At 34.7% G+C, this 19988-nt stretch overlaps 1 protein-coding gene across 3 annotated transcripts in view; it reads left to right on the top strand.

Annotated features, from left to right (window-relative positions):
- The window catches only part of LOC101900326 (protein ITPRID2), a 45186-nt gene extending 36439 nt beyond the window's left edge, over nt 1-8747 (top strand). For all 3 annotated transcript variants that reach the window (XM_059131182.1, XM_059131181.1, XM_005183704.4), the window contains exon 2: nt 7144-8747. In XM_059131182.1, coding sequence (XP_058987165.1) covers nt 7197-8261 — 1065 coding nt within the window. In that variant the 5' untranslated portion in view covers nt 7144-7196 and the 3' untranslated portion in view covers nt 8262-8747. The remainder of the gene's footprint in view (nt 1-7143) is intronic.
- The last annotated feature ends 11241 nt before the right edge of the window (nt 8748-19988 follow it).

Raw genomic sequence — 19988 nt, 5'->3', positions numbered from 1 at the left:
CAGATTCGTCAGTTCACCACTTTCGGCCAAGCGAAGCAACTCTTTAGCTCTTTTGAGTCCATTTTCTTTCTGTTGTGGTGTGAGTTCTTGCACTTTTTGAAATTTCAATGGCTTAACCCCGAGCTCATTTCTCAATATTTGCCGAATGGAATATTACAATATGTTCAGCTCACGAGCCATTTTTGGGCCATGGCGACGCGGGTTTCGATCAAGTCGCTTTCTTACTTTTCGAAAGATTTCTGCTGATGTTGCTGTTTTCTTCCGTCCACTTCCCTGACGTCGGGCTACCCTGCCATTATCACGGTAACGAGCGATGGCACGAGACACAAAAGATTTATTCACATTTAAATGCTGGAGTGCTTTAACGATAGCCACTTGTGGTTTTCCAGCCAAATATAAAGAAATCTCACTATCACGCTAGAATTCCATCACGAATAACTTTTTTTTTCTGGAGAGTTCTCACCAAAATGCTTTTGTACGCTTGTAAACAATATAATGAGCTGTTACTGGAATAATTTTAACAGCTGTCGGACGAGTGGCTCAGAAATGACAACAGTCTGAAGTTGGTTGCAGTTTTTCCATCTCACCCTGTTTATAACCTGTTAGAAGCTGTACTATGTACAGTAGATCTGTTAAAGCTCTTCTATCCATCGAATGCATGCGTATTATCTAAAAACATAGAAAGAGCTTTCGTTAATCTCTAATATCTGTAGATTGGTGCAATAATTATTCGATATTTCCTTTTTTGAAAAAAAAAAGTTAAAAACCCCACACAATAAAATTTCCAAAATTCATGGCATTAATTTGTTTTTGTTTTGCTCACGTTTCCTTCAAAAATTCCAACAATTATTTGTCAACCGACGAAAAAAAATCAGACCACTCAAGTTCGATAAATTTTCAAAACACAAAATTGACTTCCAAACACGTACTTGAACTTGTCTTGATTTCAATTATATTTTTGTTTTTGTTTATTTCGGAATTTCAAGAACTTTTGGAATATAACTGCAACAACAACAGCAAAGACAGTCATATAAAGTAGTAGTAACGCAAAACAAATTACAAAACAGTTGAAAGCCCATAAACCAGTTCGATAAGCTGCAAATCAAAGCACATTTAAGACGATTGCTAGGGGACACTGTAATACAAATCTGAACTTAGTTTGATGGCAACTGGAGAGGAAAATTTTATATATATTTTGTGATTTTTTTCAATTATTTCTGTAGGGTATCAGAGCTGGTGCACAATGCCCCGTTGCCTTATTTTAGGTGCTACAAAAAAACTGAAAAACTGAAAATGTGCTCTGAGTTATTTGACCAGGTATTTAATGACAAAATCACGTTTTGAATACCTCAATTGCCCTCCCCCCAGACTTGGATCAATGTCATGCCAGGTTAAGTCTATTCTTATGGGTCTCCCAATTAGTCTCATAATCTAAGACAAAAATATCAGTCATCAGAATTCATTCAATTTACCTGTAGTTAAATATCTCCTTTGGTAATACATGCTGCCCATGGTAGGGTATTAATCAGGAACACCTCAATATCACCAACCTGTTGGGGGAAAAAATATGCACGCAATCTAAAACTAACGCACTGGGATTTAAAGTTTGCGTTTTTTTTTTTGTCATTTGTTTGGTATCCATCCGGTATTTCCCAGTTCGGTCTTTGTGTCAGTTCACATGGGGAGTAGTTTTTTTTTTATTTTTTTTTGTCGTTTGCTTGCCTTTTGTTTTGTTTCTATTTTGTTTTGTCACCTGTTGGCTATCTACCTAACTCCTCAACCGGTTTTTCGAGCATCACTAACAATTATGCATGCTTGGCATTCTCGCTAGTGTGCGGTCACTTGCCTCCTAAAGCTGATGCTTGAAAAGCTGTTGTCAGGCAAAATTAATGAAAACAAGTAGAATAGCGGTGAGTTCGGCAGGGCGGAACTTTAAATACCCTTCACCATTTGGAAATTTTCAAAAAAAAAAAAAAAAAAAAAAAAAAACGAAAATAGAATCCGATAAAAATTCTGTTAAAATCATAAAAATACCGAATATAGGCATGGTACCGATATTTGGGGCCATACAAAGACCTGGACCTGTATACACAATTTTCTGTCATAGGCTGTACTACCCATTGGGAACCTGAAATACGAAATTTGAAACAATTCCGGTAGATAATGTCGTTAAAATCTTCAAAATACCGAATATCGGGAGCTACCGTTATAAAGTGGTTATAGGAAGACCTGGACCTGTATGGACAATTTTCAGTCGTAGGTTGTAGTACCCATCGCCAATTTCAAATACGAAATTTGAAACAATTCCGATGAATATTGACGCTAAAATCATAAAAATGCCGGATATAGGGAGGTACGGTGATATGAAGGCTATACGAAGATCTGGACTTGTATTGTCAATTTTCTGTCACAGGCTGTAGTACCCATTAGGAACTTCAAATACGAGATATAAAACAATCCCGATGAATAATATCGTTAAAATCATAAAAATGCCGGATATAGGGAGGTACGGTGGCATGAGGGCTATACGAAGACCTGGATATGTATGGACAATTTTCCGTCATAGGCTGTAGTACCCATTAGGAACTTCAAATACGAGATATAAAACAATCCCGATGAATAATATCGTTAAAATCATAAAAATGCCGGATATAGGGAGGTACGGTGGCATGAGGGCTATACGAAGACCTGGATCTGTATGGACAATTTTCCGTCATAGGCTGTAGTAGCTATTAGGAACTTCAACTACGAAATTTGGAAGAATTTCGTTAAATAATGTATCTAACATTATCAAAATACCGAATATAGGGAGGTACCGATATTTAGAAGCTATGTGATGACCTGGACCTGCATAGACAATTTTTTGTCATAGGCTGTAGTACCCATTTGGAACATCAAATACGAGATATGAAACAATTCCGGTAGATAATGTCGCTAAAATCATCAAAATACCCGATATAGGGAGGTACCGATATTTAGAGGCTATGTGTTGACCTGGACCTTCATCGACATTTTTGTGTCATAGACTGATGTACCCATTAGGAACTTCAAATACGAGATATTAAACAATTTCGATGAATAATGTCGTTAAAATCATAAAAAATGCCGGATATAGGGAGGTACCGTTATATAAGGGCTATACGAAGACGCGGACCTGCACCGACAATTTTCTGTCATAGGCTGTAGTATCCATTTCGAACTTCAAATACGAGATATGAAACAATTTCAATGAATAATGTCGTTTAAATCATAAAAATACCGGATATAGGGAGGTACGGTGGCATGAGGGCTATACGAAGACTTGGACCTGTATAGACAATTTTCCGTCATAGGCTGTAGTATACATTTCGAACTTCAAATATCAAATTTGAGACAATTCCGGTGAATATTGTCGCTTAGTTCACCAAAATACCGAAAGTAGGGAGGTACCGATATTTAGAGGCTATACGAAGGTCCAGGACCTTCATCGACAATTTTGTGTCATAAACTGATGTACCCATTTGAAACATCAAACACGAAATTTGAGTATACTTTGTGGAGTCTAAAATGTATATTTCGTGGTGTTACAATCGGAATGGAAAAATTAATATACCCTCCATGCTATGGTGGAGGGTATAAAAAAACAACAACAAACATCAATTGTTATTTACAAGTTCAAGTGGCATTTGTTTGTTGTTGTTTTTTGTATCTATTTTTTAGTTATTGTTTACAAATATTAGTTTTTTTTTTCCGAATTTATTTTCTCCCTCATCTATGTCTGGGGATTTTTCCAAGAACTCAGACGTCGATAGAGAGAGACGTCACGTGTAGAAAATAAAGTATGAAATCAATAACTAATGATTTAGCTCGAAAAAAAAGGTTCATTAACGTGATTGGATGCTAATTGGTTAGATCTTGTTGTATTTGTTGTTTCGTTTCCTAAACATTAGGTGTGCGGACAAAATTCCAAGAAATGTCAAGACGTTAATTGTTTAGGTAATTATTTGCTTCAACTCCATTCGGTCTAAGCGCAGGTGAGCTATGAGAGGTGCTCTATGTTTAAAAGAGATATGGTGAGATTATATGTAAAGAGAAAAAGCTATGCAACTTTTACTATGTATAGTAAAGCAAAAAAAGCTTTTCTGTATAAAAGATCTGTGAAAGATCTTCTTTGTATAGAAATGTAATATAAGCCATTATGAAGGCATATACAAGAGCTTTATATTTGTAGAAAGAGTAAGGAAGCATTTTTAACAAAAGAAGCTTTTATGTGTGGAAGATCTATGAAAGCTTTCCTTTGTATAGGAAAGTCAAAGCAGCTATTATGAAGGTATATAGAAGAGCTGTATATTTGTGGAAGGAGTAAGGAAGCATTTTTTAACAAAAGAAGCTTTTATCTATGAAAGCTTTCCTTTGTATAGAAAAGTCAAAGCAGCTATTATATATTATATAAGGAAACACTTTCATTATAGACTATAACAGCTTTTCTGTATGGAAGATATAGTAAAGCTCTCCTTTGTATAGGAATGTCGAAGAAGCTATTATGAAAGCACATAGAAGATCTTTATATTTGTAGAAGAATTAAGGAAGCATTTGCATCACTATAAACTTTTATTTGTGGAAGATCCATAAAAGCTCTCCTTTGTATAGAAATGTAAAAAAAGCTATTATGAAGTCATACAAAAGAGCTTTATATTTGTAAAAGAAGTAAGGAAGCACTTTCATCAATATGCGGTCTGTTTTATGTGTAGAAGATATAAAAAGCTCTATAGAAAATCTATGGAAGCTCCTCTATATCTGAAAGATCAACTGAAGCTCTTCAATGAGTAAAAGAGTTATAAAAGCTATTCAAGGTATATAATCCCAATTACATAGAAAACAATTTGGAAGCTTTAACTAAAGTTTTTTTCAGCTACAAAAGCTCTTTTATTCTTCATTTGAAGAAAAGGGCTATAGATACTTTTTTCTACGCATACAAGAGCTTTAGAAAATGTTTTGTGTATGAAAGACTTTATAAGAGTTTTTCTTTCCAAAAAGAGCTTTAGAAGCTCTTCTATGCATACAAGAGTTTTTGGAGCTCTTATGTATATAGAAAAGCCATAGAAACTGTTCTAGTTATAGAGACGCTTTAAAGTACGTCTATGCATACAAGAGCTTTAGAGCTATTCTATTTATACAAGAGTTTTAGGGTTATTTTAAGCATAGAAAAGTTTTAGAGCTATTCTATGTATAGAAGTGTTTTAAAACTCTTTCAAATATATATGAACTTCAAAAGCTTAAGATGAGCTCCTATTCAATGAAGTGCTTTAATTTTTTTTTATGTATAACTTATAGGAAGTTCTTCTATGTGTAGAAAAGCTGCAGAAGCTTTTCTGTGTATATTAAGACCATATAAACTATTATAATTATAGATGAGCTATGTTAATCTTTCTGTGCAGAGAATAGTTTAAGAAGCTTTCTGCATTTAGAAGCTTTTTTGTGAAGCTGTTAAATCTCTTCTACAAATTGGGGGGCTAGGTAAGCCCTTTTATGAATAGAGGTCTATGACTTTGCATTTTTTAAGAATGATAAGCTAATGAAGCTTTTCTGCCAATACAAGAACTTGTGAAGCTCTTCTACGGACAGAAGATCTAATGAAGATCTTTCACTAATAGAATAGCTTGTAAAGTTTTCTTTACGAACAAAAGAGCTTTAAAGGAAATTAAAAGCAAATAAAAAATTGTGAAGCTCTTCTAAACATAGAATACCTAGATAATATCTTCTAGTAATAGAAGAGCTGATAAAGCTCTTTTGCGAATAGAAGAGCTGTAAGGCTCTTTTACGAACAGAAGAGCTTGTATAGCTCTTCTGCGCAGTAAAGTAGTAAAGCTCCTCTACGAATAGAAGACGTAATGAAGCTACGCTGTGAATAGAAGAGCTAGTTATATTAAGAAGCGAATAGAAAAGCTAGTGAGACTCTTCTACGAAGAGAAGAGCTTTGCAAGCTTTTTATGAATAGAAGATCTTGTGATGCCTTTTTAAGGAATATATGGACTAGTAAAGCTCTTCTACGAACGTAAGAGTATTGTAAACTCTTCTACGAATAGAAGAGCTAATAAAGCTCATCTATGAATTGGAGAGCTAGTTATGTTATGAAGCGAATATAAAAGCTATTAAAACTCATCTACGAAAAGAAGAGCTTTGCAAGCTTTTTTTACGAATGAACGTTTTTGTAATGTCTTTTTAAAGAATATATGGACTAGTAAAGCTCTTCTTCGAACAGATGAGCATTGAAAGCTTCTGTATGAATACAAGAGCTTCTGAAGCTTTTCTACGAATAGAAGAGCTGGTGATGCTTTTCTACGATTAGAACAACCAGAGAAGCTCTTCTTCGTAAAGAATAGTCAACGAAGCTCTATAGAAGTTCTTGAAGTTGAAGCTTTTTTTTCAGATAATATCTTATATTTTTCTGTGTGTCTGGACTATAGCATCTTTTTACGTAGAGAATAAGAGAGCTGTATAAAATATATATGAGCTTGCGAAGCTCTAAAGGAGATAATAACCGTGTAAATCATAAATCCCTCTTCCATTTACGAAAGAGCTTTTATGACTCTAATCTATAGAGAAACTAAAAGGGTGAGGTTTTATAATTTCTCTATGTATAAAAACTGTAGATGCTCTCTTTTGAATGTAGAAGAGAGGTTTCAATACATAGACAAGCTGTAGAAGTTCTCCTCATTATGAAAGACATATTGAGGCTCTTTTATGGGTTAGAACACAAAGAACAGCTTTTATGTATAGAAGGGCTATGTGAGCTTTTTATAGACGTTCAATATATGGGACAGATCTAATGAAGCTGTTCTATTCAAGAACTATATACCTTAAAAAATACTGTAAAAATCGAGAAAAGCTATCCTATGCTTATAAGAGCTTGATAAGCCCTCCTATGTGGAGAGGAGAGACAAGAATAATAGAAATTTAAAACAGCGTTCAATGTTTCCAGAAAATTTCGAAAATTTTCAATGCAACTAAATCTTTTTGCATCCGCTAGATAAAAAATCAAATCCGGTTCAGACTCAACGTGGTGTTAAAAATCCCGCCAATTCCTCCGATGTTTGCATAATTCCAACATTAATTCGAAACGAAATTTTTAAAACCAACTCCAAACCTAATTTTATTTTACAGAATAAACCTTGTCAATCCATTGGATAATCCATCCAAATAAAAACCCCTCAACCATGGAACATAATCAAAATTGTTCCGAATTCAAGGAGAATCTACCCCAAACTGAGGACAAAGAAATTTCAAAGAGAAGTGTTAGAAACGTAGAGCAGCAGCCTTTGCGTGTTAAGCCACAGAAATATTCCAAGAGTATGGAGAGCAATGCCATACCTTCAACACCTGATTCCAGTCCGGCCACAGTAACAACAACCACAACCATCACCACAAACAGTACAACAACATCATTGCGCAAAAAACGTCTGCAGCGGCAAAAATCCACTGTCTACAGTGGTGATGAGACAGAATATGCCGCCGATTTGGAGGAGGAAGAGGACGATGAAGAAGATGAAGGCTACAGTCCGGCGGCCAGTGATAGAGATCTCAGTCTACCCATTGCTTCGAATATAACCAATCAGAAAAAGAAACAGGTTCGCTTCCGCAGCAAACAACAGAGTGAGAGTTCCCTGCAGATCAAGGGCATCTTGACAGGCACACAGCATCACAATCCCTTGGACAAGACCCCCTCTTCCTCGTCGTTGACTTCATCCCTAAATTCTTCATCGGGCACTGCCAATTCCAGTGTCATTATCGGTCACGAGAGACGCCTGAGATCGGATGGCTCATTTGATTCCATACCCGAATTGCCACACAGTTTTACCCCCAATGCGACCACCACCCCTAATCACTTTCAGTTTCACCGCAACATCTTGAAACGGGACAATTCAATACATTCCGATTCGAGTCGTTACTCCAGTGTTGATAGTCTGCTGGAGGCGCGAAAACCTGATCCCGAGGCAATACTTATTAATTTGGGTTTTGGTCCAGTTAATCCGGATGATATTCTATCGCGGATACCCAAGAGATTTCTGAAGCCCTCACAGGTGCGAGGTATAGACACCGAGGCATTTATTAAGCGTATACAATTGGCCCATACCTTGGCCGACCACAGTGTGCTGGGTTATCGGGGTCTAACCGGGAATCCTGATGCTCCACCCTCGCATATTGTGGCGAAAATTATGGAACGTTTTGAGGTGAATGAGAGGAAGAAGTCGCTGACATCAATGGAATTGAAATTGCGTTAGAGAGGCAGAATATGATTGGGGAAAGAGATCCCCCAAAGAGAGCCTCAAGTGCCAACTCAGTGCATTTAAAACCATTGAGAGAGAGAGAGAGAGAGAGAGAGGAGAAAAAATGTCAATCTAATTGGCTTTTTCAAGGAGTAGATTGAAATATCGAAAGTCGGAGAGTGTTTTTTTCTCACTCTCGGAAGTCTGCAGGATATTCCTGTGTTATTTTGTGATCTAGTTTTTCTTTTGCTTTATTCCAATATTAACTTATAACTACTTAACCTTAATTCATAGCTGTCTAGGTCTAGTCTAGATCCTAAGTCTGATTATTAAGTCAAATAATATGCCTTATATTTTCTAAGAGATCCACACAAATTGCCAGTCAATTTCTTGTACTTAAGCTCTAAGCTTTGAAACAAAAACAACAACTTGTTACTTAATTTTTTAACCTAGCTGTGTAAGAAATGTTTTTAATAAAAAAAATAATAATTTTAATATAAATTGTTTTTTTCAAAGGAGTTATCCAAGGGGTTGGTAGGACTTGTATTTAAAAAGGACTCAAGGAAATTATTAAATTAACAGTAGGCCTCTGGAAAAATCTGTTTGATTTTACACAAACTATGCCCAAAAATCGAGCTCTTATAATTATACCCTCATAGTGGTAAGGGTATTATGTCTTTGTGCATTTTTTTCTAACATGGGGAAGGAAGCGGGATAGACCCATAGTTAGTTTTGAGGATCTTCGTAGAATCACTTTCTGAGTCGATTTATGCATGTCAGTCCGTCTGTCCATATTTTCTTGTGAACAAAATTGGGGTCGCCTTTATTATCCGATTGAGATAAAATTTTCCAAATATTTGTTTGGCCCTATTGAAATTGGTGAGAATCGGTTTAAATTTATATATAGCTTCCATATATATCTTCAACCGATGTAGGAGATTAATTTTGCACCAAATGGCCAATATCAGTCCAAATGACCTGAATTTTGGCACATCCGACCAAATTCAGTCTAGAAGCAAGTACATCAGTTTTGGCGAAAATCGATTCAGATATACTCAAGCTCCGATAAATATGTTACATCCGATTTGGTGTTTAAGTCCCTCACATTCGTAATATGCATTCGACAAGAATGATATTTGTTACCAGATATCAGATACAGCCCAGAAATACTTCTGCCAAATTGTATCAAGGTCGTTTCAGCTCCCATATATATCTTCCACCGATTTCGGGTTAATTGTGTACGAAATGGCCAATATCAGTCCAAAGGACCTGAATTCTGGCACATCCGACCGAATTCAGCCTAGAAGCAATTACATCAAACTTGGTGAAAATCGGTTCAGGTATAGCTATAGCTCCCATATATATGTTTCATCCGAATTGGGGTTTCAAGTCCCTCACATTCGTAATATGCACTCCATAAGAATGATATTTGGTATCAGATATCTTATAGAGCTCGGAAATACCTCTGCCAAATTGTGTCAAGATCGGTTGAGATTTGGATATATGTAGGTCCCATATATAACTTCATCCGATTTCGGGTTAATTGTGCACAAAATGGCCAATATCAGTCCAAATGACCTGAATTCTGGCACATCCGACCGAATTCGGCCTAGAAGCAATTACATCAAAGTTGGTGAAAATCGGTTCAGATATAGCTATAGCTCTCATATATATGTTTCATCCGATTTGGCCTTTAAGAACCTCACATTCATAATATGCATGACAACAATGATTTTTGGTACCAGTATCTTATAGAGATCGGAAATACCTATACCAGATTTGATCGAGATCGGCAAATATTTGGATATATGACCCAACCGATTTCAGGTTTATTGTGCCAATAATGGCTAATTTCAGCTAAAATGGAGTAGATTTCGGAACTTACGTTTCCATTTAGTGGAACTCGGCCTCCCATAGATTAGTTCCCTCTGAAACCAAACTGTCACTGCTCTAAAGCCAAATGTTGTTAGGTGGTATTATCTACTTCAAATAAATTCTTTTGTAACGGGAGCTCTACTAAATATGCATATTAGTGTAGGATATCATATAGACGGCCCCGCCCGACTTTTGATTTTTCTTTACTGGTTTTGAAAATATATTCTTAGAAAATTAAAGTTAAGAGGCCTGTATGTCCTTGGAGTAACAATTTTCCCAAAATAAAAAAAATATTTTAGTATTCCCTCCAAATAAAAAACACGAAGTTGAAAAACATTCTTAGAGATATAAGTATTAAAAATTATGACCTCTGTGGGAGAGGTACCAGAAGAGGTGGGTTGATATCAACCATCTTCACAACTGATATAGAAACCTTTAAATGTGTGAATTTGAAGAGAATCGGATACTTATTTTCCTTTTTATAAAAGCTAAAATTATGCAAAAATTTTGAACCGTTGTGGGGGAGATACCAGATGGATTGGGTCTATATCTACCATCTTCACACCTCACATTATATTGATAGAAATATTGAGATGTGCCGATTTTGAAAGTAATCGAATACTCATTTCGCCCTTTATAAGCATCGTAGTTATTCCAAATTTTGACCCCTTTTGTGGGGGAGGCACCAGAAGGAGTTGACCGACATTAACCATTTCCACACCAGATCTTGTGTTTCTAGAAATATTCAGATGTGTGGAGTTTAGAAAGAATTAGATGCTTATTTCGCATTTTATGAGCATTTTGTTTATTCAAAATTTTGACTCCTTTGTGGGGAAGGTACCAGAAGGAGTAGACCGATATATTTCATCTTCACCCCAAACATTATATTGATAGAAATATTGAGATGTGCCGAGTTTGAATATAATCGAATACTCATTTCGCCTTTTAAAAGCCTCGTTGTTATTTAAAATGTTGATCCTCTTTGTGGGGGAGGTACCAGAAGGGGTGCACCGATATCTATCATCTTTACAGCAGATCTTGTGTTACTAGAAATATTTGGATGTGTGGAGTTTAGAAAGAAACATAAGTGTATTTCGCATTTTATGAGCATTATGGTTATTCAAAATTTTTACTCCTTTGTGGGGGAGGTACCAGAAAGGTTGGACCGATATATTTCATAATCATACCAAATCTTTTCTTGATAAAAATATTGGGATGTTACGAGATAGCATAACAAGTGGAGAAAGGTGTAAATGTTTATAAGTGCAGTTGTAAGATTTAGAAGATTTTCCCAAAGAATTTTAGTTTTACTTACTTCTTTGGTTCCTCTTCTATTGAGCTTACGATCTCGTCACTTGGGTAAAAAATGTTTTTGTCATAGAAATTATTTTTAAAATAACTTCTGGGGAGAATATTCCAGACAAAAAACAAAGGTTACTGATGACGATTGGTGGCTCTTTCCGAAACCTAGGTATTCCCTGCCTTACCCCCTGGTAAACATTACCATCGTTCTCCACTAATAAACAAACGTTGCTTTTATAAAAACAACAATAAAGGGGTTAAGCCTGACCATTTTGCAACAACAAAAAAGTTATTCAAAAATGTTGACCCGTTGTGGGGAACTTACCATTCGGAGCGGTCCGTTCTATCCGCTCTTCATACCTAATCTTGTGCTGATAGATATGTTAAGGTACGTCGAGTTGAAAAGAATCGACTGTTTATTTCACATTTTAGTCATTCAAAATGTTGACCCGTTTGTGGGGGAGGTACCAGAAGTAGTGGACCGATATATTCAATCTTCACACCAGATCTTGTGTGGGTAGAAAAATTGAGATATGCGAAATTCGAAGACAATTGGATTCTTATTTCGCCTTTTTAAGAGTTCTAATTATTAAAAATTTTTACCCTTTGTGGGGGAGGTACTTGGTACCTGACCTGACATTGAAAAAAATATTAGGATTTGGACGGTTTGCACAAACTTAGATGATCCTTTCTTAATAGGAAAAACTATTTTCTGTGAAAATGTCGATTCTTGGTGGGGAAGGTAACAGAAGGAGTGAAGCGATATTGGGCATCTCCGAACTCGATTTAATTTTGATAATAATATTACCATGTACCAAGTTTGATTTGAATCGGATACACCCTTCGAGAGTTATCGTGCGCAACAGCCAGACACGCGGACGGACACCCTTAGATCGACTTCAAATGTCCTAACAGATTTCGTTCAAAGGGACCTATGGACTAAAACCTTTATGTTAATGCGCACGTTTTGGCCGTATCAAGTGATATAAACCCTATGTAGCCAGAATCGTGGTTTGCTGGTTCTTTTTGTTAAATAGTCACGTTTAAAATTATTATAAGTTATTTTTTAAAGAATATACGATTTTTGACCCACGTGTCCTTAGGAAAACATTCCATGATTTTTTCAACAAAAATGGCCTTTAAAAGATCCACAATTCAATCTCTAGTAGTACCTAATAAGACCACATTTCCATGTAAATATTTTATAATATTGGCCATTGTTACGACTTGTTACCCTACTCAAATGGGGCCTTATTTGAAATCAAACTTTCTCGCAATAACATTCACACATACATACCCATTTATTATTCTGATATCATAATTGTCTACTGCGTCTCTCTGCTGTTCTTTTCCACTCTCTGGCATTCCCTGCCAGACAGGCATTAACAGATTTGTTGTGACAGTTTTTTTTTTATTTTTTTTTTTTTTTGATTTTCAAATAAATGAAAGAAACAATTAATTTTAATCAATAAGCGGCATTGCATATTTGTTGTTATTGTTATTGTTGGTGTCATTGTTGTTGTTGTTATTTGTGAATTGTGATAGTCGGCAATCTTAAGTTGTGGAGAAGAAACAAGCCCCCATTTTTTCTTTTTTTTTTTTTTCTGTGGAACATTTAATGGAATTCTACTTTCATTCGAAAAGCTTCTGATTGCCTTTGAGCTGATAAATAGTAGAATATTAACCACCAAAAGGGGGAAAGGGAAGGTGGAGGAGTGTTGTCTTAACATCGTAATAACATTCAAATGGACTTTGAGTCCCCGTTATTATCTCATTCAGGGACAGAGATTCATGTGGAATGGAAGGAAAAAATGATCACTTCCAGCAAAGAGGAATGACCAACCAAATGTGTCATATAATAGAGAATGGACGTATAATCGCTGTTGTGATGGGTTCAATGGTACATTTTTATGATTTAGAGACACGGTCTACCATTTAGAGAGGATGGAAAAAATCATGGATTTTACATTTATTTTTTTAAAGGAGCAACATACCAGTTATCGTGGATGTTTTCAGATAAGGTGGATTTATTAAAAATATTTTTAAATGACAAACAGATGTAGAAATGTTTGTTTTAAAATTATTTTTAAAGAACTAAACGTGGATTTTTTTAAGGATTTTTTAAGATATTTATGAGAATATGTTTTTTTTTTAATTATTTTTTTAATATATTTTCCAAAGACCAAGAAAAGTGGATATTTTGAATAAATTTTTCAAGGAACTAGTAAAATTTCAATTTTGGATTATTTATGAATATTTTTGTAAGGACCTTTGCTGCTAGCTTTTTCGGACCGCCCAATTTGAATTTTTAAGAATATTTTTGGGAGGATTAATACATTTGGAATTTTATGGAATTTTTTTTAAGGACCAACAGATTCAAATATCGCTTTTTAAGAATATTTTGCAGTAACAATTTGTATTTAAACCCAGTTTTTTAATTTTATGGATTTTTTTTATAAATATTTTTTAAGGACGAACGAAGGTGAATTTTTAAATTTTTTTTTCAAGTATCAACATCCTAATTTTTTTTTTAATTTTTTTTTTAAAAACTATTTTCAAAAATCAATTGTTTTTTTAAAGTATCCTTTTAAGGATTAAGCAGGGGGTATTTTTTAAAAATATTTTCAAATGACCAAAAGATCTTCAAATATCAAAAATATTGTTTTAATGGACCAAACGCACATTTATAAAAATAAATTTTCAAGGATCAAAGGGCCAACGAATGCGAATTTTTAGATACATTTTTCAAAGACTACCATACAAATGTGGATATTTTGAAAATAATTTTCCAAGGAACCAACAGCATTTCGGGTCTGGAATTTTTATGAATATTTTGCAAGGATTTTCCGACCACCCATAACTATTTCGTCAAGCGTCAACACACCTAAATATGTTGTTTTTTTTTTAACATTTTCCAAGAGTCTACTGTGTTTAAAACCTGTTTAAACAAATATTTTTTAATGAATATTTTTTTTTAACATCTGCCAAAAGAAATGTTTTATCAAAATTATTCCAAGAATCCAACAGACCAATGATTGGGGTTTTTTAATGCCTTTTTCAAGGATGAAGGATTTTTCAAAAATATCCTTTTAAGTACATTAGTGGAAAAATGCAAGAATCGTGATGTTTTTAAAGGTATTTAAAATATTAGTGGATTGTTAATTATACCCCCAGCCATATGGCTGCAGAGAATATTTTTCTACGCTAGAGAGGGTATATATCATGTGATAAGGCCAAAACATCCATTATCGAAATAACGGTTTTAGACCCTAGGTCTCTTTGGACCAAAACCGTTTCAGAACATTTGGAGTCGGTCTAGCGATGTCCGTCCGTCCATCTGTCTGTCTGTCTGGCTGACTGGTGCGCACGATAACTTTCGAAGGGAGTATCCGATTTGATCCAAACTTGGTACATCGTAATATTATTGTCAAACTTAGATCTAGTTCGGAGATGGGCAATATCGGTCCACTCCTTCTGGTACCTCCACCACAAAAGATCGAAAATTCCCCCACAATGGGTCAAAATATTAAATAATTACAACTCTTATAAAATATGATGTAAGAGTCCGATTGTCTTCAAATTTCACATATCCTTATATTTTTATTAACCCAAGGTCTGGTGTAAAGATAGAATAAATCGGTCGCCTTCTTCTGGTACCTCCCCCACAAAACGTCGAAATTTTCAAAATATATCGGTCTACTCCTTCTGGTACCTCCCCCACAAAGGGTAAACATTTCAAATATTCATGAAGCTCATAAAATCGTGAAATTAACATCCGATTTCATTCTGATCTGGCACATCTCAATATTTCTATCAACACAAGATCTGCTGTGAAGATGGGATATATCGGATTATTGCTTCTGGTACCTCCCCTACAAAGAGTCAAAGTTTTGAATAACCAAAACGATCATAAAATCCGAAATAAGCAGCCGGGTCTCTTCAAATTTCGCACATCCCATCATTTCCACTAACGCAAGATCTTCTGTGAAAAAGGGATATATAGGTTCACTTCTTCTGGTACCTCTCCCACAAAGGGTAAAAATTTTGAATATCCATGAAATTCATAAAACGCGAAATTAACATCCGATTCAGACTTGGTACAACTCAATATTTCCATCAACACAAGATCTGTTTTAAAAATGGTAGAGTTCGGACCATTTCTTCTGGTACCTCCTCTAAAAAAGGGTTACAATTTTGAAAAACCAAAACGATCATAAAATCCGAAATAAGCATCCGGTTCTCTTCAAATTTCGCATATCCCATTATTTCTACTAACGCAAAATCTGCTATGAAATGGTACATATCAGTCCACTCCTCCTGCTACCTCCCCCAAAATGCGTCAAAATTGTGAATATTCCTGAAGTTTATAAACGCGAAATAAATATATGATTGCATTCAGACTGGGTATATCTCAATATTTCCATCAACACAAGATCTGGTGTGAAGATGGAATATATCGGACCACACCTTCTGGTACCTTCCCCACAAAGGGTCAGCATGTTGAACAACCAAAAACGATCATAAAATCCGAAATAAGCATCCGGTTCTATTTGCATTTCAGAAATCCGATTATTTTTACTACCACTAGATCTGATGCGAAGATGGAATGTATTCGAAGACGGAATGTAATGGTACCTCCCTCACAAAGAGTCAAAATTTTGAATAATTATAACCTCTATAAAATGTGATGTAAGAATCCGATTGTCTTCAAATAACACACATCACAATATTTGGTGTGAAGATGAAATATATCGGTCCACTCCTTCAGGTAACTCCGCCACAAATTGTCAAAATTTTGAATATCCATGAATCTCATAAAACACGAAATTAACATCCGATTCCATTCAGACTTGTTATTTCCATCAACATAAGATCTCTTTTAAAGATGGTAAAGATCGGATCGTTCCTTCTTGTACCTCTCCCAACAAGGGTCGTTCGACTATATCTGGTAACTCATATATCTGGTATCTATATCTATAACCAATATAGTCCAAACCTGACACGTCGCAATATTTATTTCATATTTATTTAGGTCCAATATGAAATGAACAATATTGCCCCATTCCTTCGGAACCTACTCCATAGAGGTTCAACTATTTGAATAATCATAACAGAAGTCAAAGTATATTTAAATAATCGAAAATTGGCTGAGGGTAAAATTCTGTCGGCAAAATCGACTGATACTTTTTAACCTGTTAATCATAGTTTTTCGTATTTTTTATTATTTTTTTAAGGACTTCAAGGCTCAGATATTTTTCAAAGACTTTTAGGTCATAATTTTTAAAATATGTTTGTAAATAATTTATTTATTTTTTTTTTTTTTTTGATTTTTTAAAAATAATATTATTTTATTTATCCAAAAAATATTATTTTTCATCCTTAAGATCATTCATAGAGGATTTAAAAAAAATTATTTGAGATTTTAATAAAAACGTTCCTGGAATTTTTATAAAGAATATTCCTTCAAAGATTTTGATAACATAAATAATGGATTTTTTAAATATTTCTCATGATTAAAAAAAAAAAAAACTAATATATATTTCATAGGACCAATAGTCATTTATTTAAAAAAATGTTTTTTTTTTCACGGAAATTTTAAATAAATAATTTAATTTTTTTAGATTTTTTTGTTTTCTAAAGCTAAAGCCTTAGCAATTCATATCGTTTGCCTTTCAAGCTCTCAAATAAATTATTATTATTATAATTTTCAAATTGGTTTCTCAATAAAATCATTAAATTCCAATCAATTCTTGACAAATTTCTCAGCACGTGTAACAATAAAATTACCCCAATTTATTAGAGGTCCAATCGATATTTAAAATATACAGCCCCTCTTAATATTATTCAATTCCGACTAATGCACCCTATCTGTATCCAGTTCAAATATATATATATATTTCTATAATAAATTAGATATCAAAGCGGTACGGTAACCGCTTTAAAACCGTTTGTCGGATTTGTATGCCAATTTGCCAAACAACAACAGCAACGGCAGTTGGCTATGCTAATGAATAACAAATCGTTTTGAATACCTTTTTTTTTAAATGATTTTTCAACCTTTGACCATGAGTTTGCGCCGTTGCCAACAAGTCTGAACGACAATATGAGCGACATAGCCTGTTTGGTAAAAAAAAAAAACAAAAAACGTTTCTCGCATAAAAAATGTCGATAATTCGAAGCCGCCGAAGCCTGCTAGATGATTCCTATGTGAATCACAACGGCTTTGTCATTTATATTCAAAGATACAATTTGTTTTGGATGTAATTTCAATGCAGGAGATACATGGACAGTGGGGTGTAATGTGGGGCGAATGGCGAGAAAGAAAAGAAAAAAAATCATACTCCTCAACAATTCAGCTTCAAAAATAATAATAATCAAAATAATAATAATAGTCTCTGTGAAACAAGCTGTAAGTTCGATCGAACTTTTGAATATCATCCTCCATTTGGAACGAATTTGGCAATTTTCCAAAAAAAAAAAAATCCGTTAAAAATTCTGTTAAAATCTTAAAAATGCCGAAAGTAGCCGTTATATTAGAGTCTATACGACGACGGGGACCTGCATCATCAAATTCATCAAAATACCGAATATAGGGAGGTTTTTTGCCATAGGCTGTAGTATCCATTACGAACTTCAAATACCAAATTTGAAGCAATTCCGGTAAATAATGTCGCTAAAATCACCAAAATACCGAATATCGGGAGGTACCGTTATATGGGGGCTATACGAAGACGTGGATCTGCACAATATACATTTGAGTACAATTTTCTCAACCCACTTCATTTCGTTCGGGAGCTAGAGTTATTTTCACAGACGAACGGACATCGCTAAATCGACATAGAATTTTATGCACATCAAGAATGTATAAGTTTGTGGGGTCTAAAATGTATATTTCGAGGTGTTACTATGAAGGAGGGTATAAAAACATACTCAAAAATATTCCGTAAAAAATATTCCTAAAAAAATTCTTAAAAACGAGTTAAAAAGTATCAGTCGCTTTTGCCGACAGATGTATACCCTCAGCCAATGTTCGATTATTTAAATATATTTTGAATTCCCTTATGTCTATTCAAATTGTTGACCCTCTATTGAATAGGTTCCGAAGGAATGGGCCAATATTGTCCATTTCGTATCGGACCTCAATAAATATGATATAAATATTGCGACGTGGCAGGCTTGGACCATATTGGTTATTGGGTTCCCAGATAAATATCAATTATACCCAGGATCTGTGGTATAATGTGGTTAGCAAAAATATTTGGATATGTGAAATTTGAAGAGAGTTGGATGCTTATTTCGCTTTCTTTGAACGTTTTGTTTTTCGAAATCTGGAACCCTATGTGGGGGAGGTACCAAAAGAAATAGTCCGATCTCTACCATCGTTTAAACATATTTTGTTGATGGAATTGTTAAGATGTGCCAAGTCTGAATGGAATCGGATGTAAATTTCGTGTTTTATGAGCTTCATGGTTAACCAAAATATTGACCCTTTGTGGGGGAGGTACCAGAGAAAGGACCGATATATTCCATCTTCACAGCAGATCTTGTGTTGGTAGAAAAAATGGCATATGTGAAATATGAAGAGAACTGGATCTTGTGTTAATGGAAATATTTAAATATACCAAGTCTGAATTGAATCGGATGTTAATTTCGTGTTTTTAAAGCATCATGGATATTCAAAAATGTTACCCTTTTGTGGGGGAGGTACCACAGCAGATCTTGAGATAGTAAAAATAATAGGATTCCTGAAATATGAAAAAAAACCGGGTGCTTTAATGATCGTGTTGGTTATCAAAACTTTGACCCTTTGTGGGGGAGGTACCAAAAGGAATGATCCGATTTCTATCATCTTGATAACAGATCTCGTGTTAATGGAAATATTGAGATGTGCGAAGTCTGAATGGAATCGGATGTAAAAACTGCGTTTTATAAGCTTCATGGTTAATCAAAATGTTGACCCTTTGTGGGGGAGGTACCAGAAAGAGTGGACCGATATATTCCATCTTCACAGCAGATCTTGTGTTGGTAGAAATAATGGGATGTGTGAAATATGAAGAGAATCGGATGCTTATTTCGGATTTTATGATCGTTTTTCAAAACTTTGACCTTTTGGTGGGGGAGGTAACAGAAGGAATGGTCTGATTTTTACCATCTTTATAACAGATCTTGTGTTAATGGAAATATTGAAATATACCAAGTCTGGATTGAATCGGATGTTAATTTCGCGTTTTTAAAGCATCATGGATATTCAAAAATTTGACCCTTTGTGGGGGAGGTACCAGAAGGAGCTGACCGATATATCCCATATACACTGCATATCTTGTGTTAGTCGAAATAATGTGATGTATGAAATATGAAGATGATGCTTATTTCGGATTTTTTAATCGTTTCAGTTATTGAACCTTTGTGTGGGCATGTCCGTCAAGATAAATTTAAATTTAATTAGCAAAGACACAAACCAAGGTGATTTTTTCTCCGGTTCACAAAGGGTTAATAAAGAGAGAGAGAGAGAGAGAGAGAGAAAGAGAGAGAGAGTAGTAAACCAGAGAAAATTAAAGGTAAACT

The sequence above is a fragment of the Musca domestica genome, unplaced genomic scaffold (genome assembly GCF_030504385.1).
Source record: "Musca domestica strain aabys unplaced genomic scaffold, Musca_domestica.polishedcontigs.V.1.1 8, whole genome shotgun sequence".
Taxonomy (NCBI): Eukaryota; Metazoa; Arthropoda; class Insecta; order Diptera; family Muscidae; genus Musca; species Musca domestica.
The sequence above is the reverse complement of the archived record's forward strand: the minus strand, read 5'-3'. Positions and strand labels throughout refer to the sequence as shown.